Source organism: Cherax quadricarinatus, chromosome 2, assembly GCF_038502225.1.
Source record: "Cherax quadricarinatus isolate ZL_2023a chromosome 2, ASM3850222v1, whole genome shotgun sequence".
Taxonomy (NCBI): domain Eukaryota; kingdom Metazoa; phylum Arthropoda; class Malacostraca; order Decapoda; family Parastacidae; genus Cherax; species Cherax quadricarinatus.
Window position 1 is genome coordinate 67,716,372 of NC_091293.1, and position 12,739 is coordinate 67,729,110.

General features: G+C 39.6%; 1 protein-coding gene across 6 annotated transcripts in view; it reads right to left on the bottom strand.

Annotated features, from left to right (window-relative positions):
- The window catches only part of LOC128697034 (glucocorticoid-induced transcript 1 protein), a 638,463-nt gene that overhangs the window by 14,990 nt on the left and 610,734 nt on the right, over nucleotides 1–12,739 (bottom strand). For all 6 annotated transcript variants that reach the window (XM_070088837.1, XM_070088846.1, XM_070088856.1 and 3 more), the window contains one exon: nucleotides 7,477–7,781. In XM_070088837.1, coding sequence (XP_069944938.1) covers nucleotides 7,477–7,781 — 305 coding nt within the window. The remainder of the gene's footprint in view (nucleotides 1–7,476; nucleotides 7,782–12,739) is intronic.

Genomic DNA, 12,739 nt, shown 5'->3' on the forward strand with positions numbered 1-12,739 from the left:
TTTGTGTACAGTTTCTTGAAGTTGGAAATGACCTGCTGGTCCATGGGCTGCAGGAGAGGAGTGGTATTAGGAGGCAAAAACTTGACCTTAATGAAACTCATGTCCCCACAAAGTCGCTCTGACAAGTCTGTAGGAAGACCAGGGGCATTGTCTAATACCAGGAGGCACTTAAGGTCTAATTCCTTTTCAATTAGGTAATTTTTCACACTGGGGGCAAATGCATGGTGTAACCAGTCATAGAAAAAGTCCCTAGTGACCCATGCCTTACTGTTTGCCCTCCACAGCACACACAAATTAGCCTTGAGGACATTCTTTTGCCTGAACGCTCTGGGAGTTTCTGAGTGATATACCAATAAAGACTTCACTTTGCAATCACCACTAGCATTGGAACACATCAACAGAGTAAGCCTGTCTTTCATAGGCTTATGTCCTGGGAGTGCCTCTTCCTCCTGAGTAATGTAGGTCCTGCTTGGTAATTTCTTCCAAAACAAGCCTGTTTCATCACAATTAAACACTTGTTCAGGTTTCAATCCTTCAGCCTCTATGTACTCCTTGAATTCATGCACATATTTTTCAGCCGCTTTGTGGTCTGAACTGGCAGCCTCACCATGCCTAATCACACTATGTATACCACTACGATTCTTAAATCTTTCAAACCAACCTTTGTTGGCCTTAAATTCACTCACATCACCACTAGTTGCAGGCAATTTTTTTACCAAATCGTCATGCAACTGCCTAGCCTTTTCACAAATGATTGCTTGAGAGATGCTATTTCCTGCTATCTGTTTTTCATTTATCCACACCAATAACAGTCTCTCAACATTTTCTAACACTTGCGGTCGCTGTTTCATAATCACAGTTGCAACTTTTGCAAGAACAGCTTCCTTGACTGCCGTTTTCTTGCTCACTATAGTAGAGATGGTTGATTGGGGTTTACTATACAACCTGACCAGCTCCAACACACGCACTCCACTTTCGTACTTTGCAATTATCTCTTTCTTCATTTCAACAGTCATTAGCACCATTGGTCTTGAAGGGTTGGCACTGGGAGCTTTCTTGGGGCCCATGGTGACTTATTTTGCAAAAACAGGCACCAAAAACAGTGATAATATGGATAATATGGAATGTACCGAATGTATCCTTAGATGCGCGCACACTGGCTGGCTTGTAAACACTGGCACACACGGGGCAGTTCAGGTCACACATGGACATGTCTCGTACGAACCACATCGCATACCGGGTTTTGTATCGGGAAGCGAGGCAAATTTTCTGCGATATAATGCATCAGTTACCGGATTTATCGAATACCGATAGCATCGCGAACCGGGGGTCCACTGTAATAGGTAGTAGGCTGGTAGACAGCAACCACCCAGGGAGGTACTACCATCCTGCCAAGTGAGTGTAAAACAGAAGCCTGTAATTGTTTTACATGATGGTAGGATTGCTGGTGTCCAGTTTTCTGTCTCATGAACATGCAAGGTTTCAGGTACGTCTTGCTACTTCTACTTACACTTAGGTCACACTACACATACATGTACAAGCATATATATATACACCCCTCTGGGTTTTCTTCTATTTTCTTACTAGTTCTTGTTCTTGTTTATTTCCTCTTATCTCCATGGGGAAGTGGAACAGAATTCTTCCTCCGTAGGCTATGCGTGTTGTAAGAAGCAACTAAAATGCCAGGAGCAAGGGGCTAGTAACCCCTTCTCCTGTATAAATTACTAAATTTAAAAAGAGAAACTTTCGTTTTTCTTTTTGGGCCACTCTGCCTTGGTGGGATACGGCCGGTTTGTTGAAAAAAAAAATTAATAATAATAATTATTATTATGTAGTAGGTTGGTAGACAGCAACCGCCCAGGGAGGTACTACCGTCCTGCCAAGCGAGTGTAAAATGAAAGTCTGTAATTGTTTTACATGATGGTAGGATTGCTGGTGTCCCTTTTTCTGTCTCATAACCATGCAAGATTTCAGGTACGTCTTGCTACTTCTACTTACACTTAGGTCACACTACACACACATGTACAAGCATATATATACACACCCCTCTGGGTTTTCTTCTATTTTCTTTCTAGTTCTTGTTCTTGTTTATTTCCTCTTATCTCCATGGGGAAGTGGAACAGAATTCTTACTCCGTAAGCCATGCGTGTTGTAAGAGGCGCCTAAAATGCCAGGAGCAAGGGGCTAGTAACCCCTTCTCCTGTATATATTACTAAATGTAAAAGGAGAAACTTTTGTTTTTTCTTTTGAGCCACCCCGCCTCGGTGGGATACGGCCGGTGTGTTGAAAGAAAGAAGAATTATTATTATTACAATAATACGTATGTACTACTACTAATAATAATATTATTAAACTATAATATAATAATCGTGTTCACTCATTACTTACCTTAAAATAAATGTAGTCTTAATGTAGAGCGAGAGGTGAATAAACAAGATTAAATGAATAAATGAGAGAGAGAATGAGAGTTTAGAATGTTCGCAAGTTTTGTAAACAAACTAGTTGTTGTTGTTACCAGTCCAGACACGAATGGTTTTTGTTCACTCTGTCAAACCGACCAGAAAAACATTTCATATTTGTCAATTTATATGTTTATATGTTACATAGCATGTTTATTATATAATTTTGAAAAAAAAAATCATAGATGGATGAAGCAAAATGTCTATATTAACATTTTATACACATTTAATGTACCTCAGTGATTATTGTGTTATTATCATTATTAACATGGTCTCTTCAAGACAAATTACACTCTTAATGAGCGACTCTGAGGCAGACAAGCAGAAAGAAAGACAAGCAGACAGAAAGACAGACACATGTAGACAGAAAGACAGATACACAGGTAGACAGAAAGACAGACACACAGGTAGACAGAAAGACAGATACACAGAAAGACAGACACACAGGTAGACAGAAAGACAGACACACAGGTAGACAGAGAGACAGACACACAGGTAGACAGAAAGACAGATAAACACACAGAGAGATACAGACAGATACAGATATACAGACAGACAGGTTTATGTGAAACAGTGAAAACAAACAGAGAGTTCGAGAGTAAGAGCCTTTCTTGCCACAATCTCCAGTGCAAAATTCAAACTGCATCTTAGGAACCATGGTGAAATTTACTGTCCAGGTAGTACAGTTAATACAGTATGATGCTGCTGATAGGGCAGGGTTACTCAAATTGATGCTGCCTGCATGGCGCATTGCTGCCGCAAGTATCGTCAAATATTGTACAGTGGTATGCATCAGCCGGCCCAGCCCAGCTGCAAGATGCACGGTCATAAGTCGAGTGGACGTATGTCGAGTAGGTCGTAAGTCCGATGGTAGGTGTATTTCATCTATTTTAGTGCTTGCAACTGCTAAATAAGCTACCATGGCTCCGAAGAAAGCTCCTAGCACCAGGCCTCTGGTAAAGGTGAGAAATATGATTAAATTCAAGAAAAGCATCATTGAACAATATGAAAGTGGCATACATGTGGCCGAACAGGCCAGGATGTATAAGAAACCCCATACCATAGCTTCCATCGTGGCCAAGAAAATGGAAAACAAGGAAGCTGTTGTTGCAAAGGGGGTAAATCTTCTTTCTTTCAATGCACCAGCCGTATCCCACTAAGGCAGGGTGGCCCAAAAGAAAAAATGAAAGTTTCTCCTTTTAAATTTAGTAATATATACAGGAGAAGGGGCTACTAGCCCCTTGCTCCCGGCATTTTAGTCGCCTCTTACGACATGCATGGCTTACGGAGGAAGAATTCTGTTCCACTTCCCCATGGAGATAAGAGGAAATAAACAAGAACAAGAACTAGAAAGAAAATAGAAGAAAACCCATAGGGGTATGTATATATATGCTTGTACACGTATGTGTAGTGTGACCTAAGTTTAAGTAGAAGTAGCAGGATGTACCTGAAATCTTGCATGTTTATGAGACAGAAAAAGGGACACCAGCAATCCTACCATCATGTAAAACAATTACAGGCTTTCATTTTACACTCACTTGGCAGGACGGTAGTACCTCCCTGGGCAGTTGCTGTCTACCAACTTACTACCTAGAAAAGGGGGTAAATATGCTGACAAAAATGAGATCACCAGTACTCGAAGATGTTGAGAAGTTATTATTAGTGTGGATAAACGAGAAACAATTAGCAGTCGCTTATTTGTGAAAAGGCTAGGCAGTTGCATGATGATCTCATAAAGAAATTGCCTGCAACAAGTACTGATATTTGTGAATCTAAGGCCAGCAAAGGCTGGGTTGAGAGATTTAAGAACCGTAGTGGCATACACAGTGTGATAAGGCATGGCGAGGCTGCCAGTTCGGACAAAATTGCAGCTAACAAAATTCCTAAGTGAATTCAAGGAGTACAAACAGTCTGAACAATTAAAACCTGTACAAGTGTTCAATTGTGACGAAACTGGCCTCTTTTGGAAGAAAATGCCAAAGAGGACCTACATTACTCAGGAAGAAAAGGGACTGCCAGGACACACACCTATGAAAGACAGGCTGACGCTTATGTTTTGTAGTAATGCTAGTGGGGATTTCAAAGTGAAGCCGTTACTAGTGTACCATTCTGAAAATCCCAGAGCGTTCAAGAAAAACAAAGTTATGAAGAGTAAATTGTGTGTTTTGGAATGCTAATAATAAGGCATATGTCACGAGGGAAGTTTTCGTCGAGTGGTTCAATGAAGTGTTTGGCTCCAGTGTGAAGAATTACCTCCTGGAAAAGAAATTGGATCTCAAGTGCCTCCTAGTAATGGACAATGCACGTGCTCATTCTCCAAACTTGGATGACCTAATTCTGGAGGAGTATGGGTTAATCACAGTAAAGTTCTTGCCCCCTAACACCACTTCTCTCCTCCAGCCCATGGACCAGCAGATCATTTCAGACTATAAAAAACTCTACACCAAAGAAATGTTTCAAAAGTGCTTTAATGTGACCTCAGACACTCACTTGACCTTAAGAGAGTTTTGGAAAGATCACTTCAGTATCCTCCATTGCATAAACCCTATAGGTAAGGCTTGGGAGGGAGTGACTACCAGGACTTTGAACTCTGCTTGGAGAAAATTGTGGCCAGATTGTGTCCACAAGAGGGATTTTGAAGGGTTTGGGGCTGACCCTGACAAGCCTATGGCAGTTGTGGAATCTATTGTGGCATTGGGAAGTTCCATGGGGTTGGATGTGAGTTTGGAAGATGTGGAAGAGTTGGTGGAGGATCACAATGAAGAGCTAACCACTGAGGAGCTGCGAGAGCTTCAGCTGGAACAGCAACAGACTGCAGCTCGGAATATTGCTGCAGAGGAGGAAGAGAGATAGAAGAAGTTGCCTTCTTCAGAAATTAAGGAGATTTTTGAAATGTGGGGTAGGATGGAAAGATTTATGGAGAAACATCACCCTGACAAGGCTGTTGCAAGCCACATCGACAACTTGTACAGTGACAAAGTCTTGGCCCATTTTAGGGAAGTTTTAAAGAGATGCCAGAAACAGAGCTCTCTGGACACTTTTTTTGTGAGACAGGGCTCCAGTGACTCTCAAGCTGGTCCTAGCGGCATTAAGAAACAGAGAAGAGAAGTAACCCCAGAAAAGGACTTGGTACCTGAGGTGTTGATGGAAGGGGATTCCCCTTCCAAACAGTAAATTAATCCAATCTCTCCCCTCCTCCAGTCTTCCATACACTAAGAAGAATCGCCAATAAAGGTAAGTGTTATGCTGTTAATGTTTCATTCATCATGTCCCAGTGTATTGTGTATGTACCACATTTATATTTCATGTAAAAAAATTTTTTGTTTTAATAGTTCTGGTTGTCTGGGACAGATTAATTGTATTTACATTATTTCTTATGGGGAAAATGGATTCGAAAATCGTCAATTTCAAAAATAGTCACAGTTCCTGGAATGGATTAACCCTTTCAGGGTCGAGAGGCCCTCTCCTAAACTTGTTCTCAGGGCTGAAAATTTTTTTGAAAAAAAAAAAAGAAAAAAAAAAAAGAAAAAAAAAATCTTATGAAAAGACGGAGAATCTTTTCCCAATCATAATGACACCAAAAGTATGAACTTTGATGGAAATCTTATGGAATTATGCTCTCGCAAAGTTTGCGGTCTTGACGATGTTTACGGATCAGCGATTTCGCCGACTTTGAGCCCTATTTTCAGCCAATTCCAGTTTACTAGTCGACAAATATCATAACTATTTTGCTAGAACTCCATTTTTTCTATCGAATGAGTATAAGAAACCACCCATTTATCGATTTCAACTATCCAATAAAATGGTCAGAAATTAGCAATTTTGCCAATTTCACACAAATTTCAAAAGATGCCAATTTCCAAATAGGGTCCAGAATAAACAAGACAGACATTCCTGGCACTAAAATAACATTTCCTCTGTTTATTAGTCATGTCCCCAGGCCCCTCTTACATTTCTTTTGCTTTCCACTTCGAATTTTTATTCTCACAAAAAATAGAAGATTTACTGTTATGCAGACTACTGCATTAGTGTAGAAATGGTATAAATAATATCAGCGCATTTGTGAAAGAATATTAGACTCACCAGTTGACGTGCATTGGAAGCATGGCATGATTTGTTTACTTTTGAACTTGGCAAAAATTGAACATTTCTGCTACTTTGAGCTCAATTTCAAGGTACTTTTCATTGTGAAACGAATCAAAATCATGTCAATTTCTGTAATATGTCTTCCATTCTATAAAATGAGACCAGGAAAACTAGAATACAACCATAAATACCATACAAAAATACAGTGCAAAGTTGCTGTTTTAAACCAAAAACACAGTCAGTTTTTTTTTTCTCATTACACACTGTGTGCTGCAGGATTTTTTTTATACTGTGCACACTGACCACATAGACCCACTCTTTCATATGTAGTCCTACCAGCTTTCTCTCACTAGATTTGAAGGCGCTAGAATTTAGGCGTACTAGTACGTCAATAACCCTGGTGCATAAGCCGTACTAGTACGTCGGAAACCCTGAAAGGGTTAATTGCGAAAAACAAGGGTCCACTGTAATAACAACAACAACAATAATAATAATAATAATAATAATAATAATTTATTTTGACATGACACGTTTATACAAAGGAATATAATAGTTGGGTATAAATGCCAAAAGCCCCTTTATATGCAGAGCATTTCGGGCAAATCTAAAATTAACTTAAGAGTAATAAGGCAATAACAGTACATATGGTCATTAGACGAGTTACAATGAATACAAGAGAACTGAGTGTATTCAATTAGGCCATGCTATATGGCTTTAATAAGTCTTGTAGAGAAGACATATAGTTTGCAATGTTTTTTTTAAAGATGGAAACATTGAGAGCATTTATTTCCAATGTTTTCCTTCCATACATAACTTCTTGGTTTCAGACTTTTGGGTCACCTGTATTGTGTAAAATGTAACAGCATTCACTGATAACAAAAAATATTATTTCTAGAAAGATACAGAGCTAAGAAAAATACTACTCTATTACCTGTCTTCATGCTGCTTGAGAGCCACTCTCTCACAGCCATCAGGGGGCTCCCTAGCCAAAAATTTATTTATGTGCGGGGAAGTGGCCAGTGTTGGAGCCCCAGATGGGCTTGGGGTCGAGGGTGGCATGGCAGCATCCAGGCTAGGTGGCGGAGAGGTTGGTGGAGAGAGGGAAGGTGATGTGTGGTTGGAACTGGTTGCAGACACAGATGACCCTCGAGCTGGTGTCTGAGTGTCGATACTTCTTGTGAATCGCAAGTAATCAGCAATTGGTGCTCTTCGGCCATCACGTGCAACCTCACCCCACTGAAAATAAAACATCAAAGCTAGAAAGCAATAGGTAACTCTCCTTAGCAGGCAGAATTAGTGTTCTATATGAGATGGAGTATACTATGTATTAGTACATTACTTATACTCATGTGCATGTATGTGCTGAAACATTCATAGATGGCCAGCCTCATCTTTCTTAATACATAACACAGTGAACCCTTGGTTATCGGCCATTCCAGCTATCAGACAACTTGGTTATCAGTCGGGTTTTCGGCTTCTGGTTATTGGCCGTTATTTTGCTTATCGGCCATATGAGACGCGTCGACCAGCCGGCCACCGCAGCTTGCGCGTCAGTCTAGCTGTGTCTTTGGGCGAGTGAGGAAGGTTGTGCTCATTTATCCAAACATTTCCATTGTTTTTGGAGGTTTTTCATTAAGTGCAACTGCAAAATAAGTTACCATGGCCCCAAAGAAGGTTCCTAGTAAAGTTCATTTGGTAAAGAAAGTGAGAAATACTGTGGAATTTAAGAAAGAAAGATGTTGAAAAATAAGAGAGTGGCCTTCGAGTGCTTGAGCTTGCCAGGATGTATGGGAAAAATGAAATCAACAGTCACTTCTATCCTGGCAAAAAAAGAACAAATTAGGCAAAATGATGTGGCAAAAGGGGTAAATGTGCTAACCAAACAAAGGCCACCAATAATTGAAAATATGGAGAAGTTATTGTTGTTGTGGATCGCTGAAAAACAATTAGCAGGAGACAGGGCTGTGGAATCCATTATTTGTGTGAAGGCAAGGCAGTTGCATGCAGATCTTGTAAAGAATATGTCTGGAACAAGTGCTGTTGTTAGTGAATTTAGGGCCAGCATAGGCTGGTTTGAGAGATTTAAGAAGCGTAATGGCATACACAGTGTGGTAAGGCATGGCGGAGCTGCAAGTTCTGACAAATGTGCGACTGAAAAATTCGTACAGGAATTCCGAGGGTACATAAAGGCTGAAGGATTCAAACCCCAACAAGTGTTCAGTTGTGATGAAACAGGCCTGTTTTGGAAGAAAATGCTAAAGAGGACCTACTTTACTCAGGAGGAAAAGGCACTGCCAGGCCACAAGCCTATGAAAGACAGGCTTACTCTTTTGTTCTGTGATAATACTAGTGGGGATTTCTGAGTGTTCAAGAAAAAACAATGTCTTCAAGAGTAAATTGTGTGTGATGTGGAAAGCTAATAATAAGGCATGGGTCACAACACAAATTTTCAAAGAGTGGGTCAATGATGTGTTTGACCCAAGTGTGAAAAAATACCACTTAAATGCCTCCTGGTACTGGACAATGCTCTTGCTCATCCTCCAGCCTTGGAAGACCAGTTGTTTATGAACTTCAGGTTTATAACAGTGAAGTTCTTGCCTCCTAACTCCACTCCTCTCCTCCAGCCCATGGACCAGCAGGTCATTTCTAACTTCAAAAAACTCTATACCAAAGCAGTGTTTCAAAGGTGCTTTGAAGCGACCTTGGACGCAAATCTGACCCTAAGAGAGTTCTGGAGGAATCACTTCAGTATCCTCCACTGCATAAGCCTTATAGGTAAGGCTTGGCAGGGAGTGATTTCCAGGACTTTGAACTCTGCTTGGAGAAAACTGAGGCTAGGTGGTGTCCAAGAGAGGGATTTTGAAGGGTTTGAGGCTAACCCTGAGGACCTTCTGCCTGTTGTGGATTCTTTTGTGGCATTGGGGAAGTCCATGGGGTTGGAGGTTAGTGGCAAGGATGTGGAAGAGTTGGTGGATGACCACAGGAAAGAACTAACCACTGAAGAGCTGCAAGAGCTTCAACTCGAACAGCAACAGACTGCAGCTGAGGAATTTGCTTCAGAGCAGAAGGAGGAAGAGGGAGTGAAGGAGGTGCCTTCTTTGGAGATTAAAGAGATTTCTGCAATGTGGACTAGGGTGCAAGCTTTTGTAGAGAAATACCATCCTGACTAAGCTGAAACAAGCCATATCTGCAACATGTTCAGTGACAAAACTTTGTCCCACTTCAGGGAAATCTTAGAGATGCCAGAAGCAGAGCACTCTTGATAGTTATTCTGTGCAACTTTCAAGCTGGTCCTAGTGGCATTAAAAGGCAAAGAAGGGCAGTAACCCCAGAGAGGGACTTGTTACCCATAGTCATAATTTTTAGGGGATTCCCCTTCCGAACAATAACCCCAACTCCCTCTCTCCTCCTCCCTATCTTCCATAAGCCAAGAAGAGTCATCAATAAAGGTACGTAATACTGATTTAACCTTTTGACTGTTTCGGTCGTACATATACGTCTTACGAGCCACAGTTTTGGACATATATATACTCATAAATTCTAGCGGCTTCAAATCAAGCAGGAGAAAGCTGGTAGGCCCACGTATGAGAGAATGGGTCTGTGTGGTCAGTGTGTACCATATAAAAAAAAATCCTGCAGCACACAGTGCATAATGAGAAAAAAAACTCTGACCTTTTTTTTTAATTAAAATGTCGACTTTGTGGTCTATTTTCATATAGCATTTATGGTTGTATTCTTGTTTTCTTGGTATCATTTGATAGAATGGAAAACATATTATAGAAATGGAGGTGATTCTGATTGGTTTTACTAGGAAAAGAACCTTGAAATGGAGCTCAAAGCAGGGAAAATGTTTGATTTTTACCGATGTTCAAAAGTAAACAAATGATGTCATTTTCCAATAAATGTCCAACTAGCCATTCTAATATGCAGTCATGAATGGGTTGACATTATTTATACAGTTATTACAATATTGCAGTAGACTGCATAACAGTAAATCTTCAGTTTTTTGTGTGAATAAAAATTCAAAATAGAAACAAGAGTAATATCAGAAGGGCCTGGAGACGTGACTGATGAACAAAGAAAATGTTATTTTAGAGCCAGGAATGTCTGCATTGTTCATTCTGGGCCCTATTTTGAAACTCACATTTTTTAATTTTCGTGAAATTGGTCAAATTGCCAATTTCTGACCACGTTATTGGGTAGTTGAAATCGGTAAATGAGCAGTTTCTTGTACTCAATCGATAGAAAAAATGGAGTTCTAAAGAAATAGCTATGAGTTCGGTCGACTGGAACAATGGAATTAGCCAAAAATAGGGCTCAAAGTGGGCGAAATCGCCGATTCATAAATATCGCCGAAGTTGCTAACTTCGCAAGAGGTAATTCCGTCAGTTTTCCATCAAATTTCGTTCTTTTGGTGTCATTACAATCGGGAAAAGATTCTCTATCATTTCATAAGAAAAAAAAAAATTATGGGGGGGGGGGGGGGTCGGGGGGGATTTTGTGACACCAGGAGACACCTCAAGATTTGGGATTGCGACAGTCAAGGGGTTAATTGTTCACATATTTATTTTAGTTCATTAATAAAAACACAGAAAATTTATTGATAAAAAAATAAAAAGACTGAAATACAGCCTCTCCTCACTTAACGATGGAGTTCTGTTCGTAAGACCATGTAAGTAAATGAATTCTTTGCTAAGTGAGGAGCATACTCTAATGGTATTGGGGCTGTGTCAACCATCTTTGATATTGTATTAGTGCCACCTTTGCACCATTTATAACATTTATGGTATATTTTTAAATGTTTATACAGTAGTGTACTGTATATTGTAATAAACAGAATAGAAGAAATCAGCTCTAATATACAGTAGACTGTTATAATACACAGATTTATGTGCCATGTTTTGGTTATTGCACTACTGAAAAATTGCAACACAATTTTATACAACACTTTGTAAAATTAACTTAACATGGTTCCGTTTGCAGGAGCGGAAAAATTTCCCCACCGCCAACACTCCCATCCCCATCTTCATGAATATGTGCTCAGTTCCGTCTTAGGAGCTAGCTGTGTTTATGAATTGTTTTGATCTTTTAACTGTTATATCTTGTATCTGCCAAGGAATCACAGCATCCAATAGGCATACGAGTGTTGCTGAAAGTGGCAAGAAAAGGTATAAGTGTTTAAGTCTTAGAAGTACAGTAATGAAGAAAATAGAGATATTAGACAAGAGATAGCCTATGACCTTAATGAAGCATCACTTTGTACAATTAACCCTTTCAGGGTCGAGAGGCCCTCTCCTAAACTTGTTCTCAGGGTCAAAAATTAAAAAAAAAAAAAAAAAAAAAAAAAAAAAAAAAAATATCTTGTGAAATGATAGAGAACCTTTTCCTAATCATAATCACACCAAAAGTATGAAATTTGATGGAAAACTTATGGAATTATGCTCTCGTGAAGTTAGCAGTCTCAACGATGTATACGCAGCGGCGATTTCGCTCACTTTGAGCCCTATTTTCGGCCAATTCCAATATACCAGTCGACAAAAGTGATAACTATTTCGCTAGAACTCCGTTTTTTCTATTGAATGAGTGCAAGAAACCCCCCAATTACCGATTTCAACTATCCAATAAAGTGGTCAGAAATTGGCAATTTTGGCAATTTCACACAAATTTCAAAAGATGTCAATTTCCAAATAGGGTCTAGAATAAACAAGACAAGACATTCTTGGCACTAAAATAACATTTTCTCCATTCATTAGTCATGTCCCCAGGTCCCTCTTACATTTCTTTTGCTTTCCATGTGAATTTTTATTCTCACAAAAAAATAGATTTACTGTTATGCACTACTGAATTAGTGTGGAAATGATATAAATAATATCAGCGCACTTATGAAAGAAGATTCGACTCACCAGTTGATGTGTATTGGATGCGTGGCATGATTTGTTTCCTTTGGAACACTGGCAAATATCAAACATTTCTGCTACTTTGAGCTCAATTTTGAGGTACTTTTCATCATGAAACCAATCAAAATTATCTTAATTTCTGTAATATGTCTTCCATACTATAAAATGAGACCAGGAAAACGAGAATACAACCATAAATACCATACAAAAATACAGTGCAAAGTTGCTGTTTTAAACCAAAAACACGTTCGGAGTTTTTTTTCCTCACTATTCACTGTGTGCTGCAGGATTTTTTTT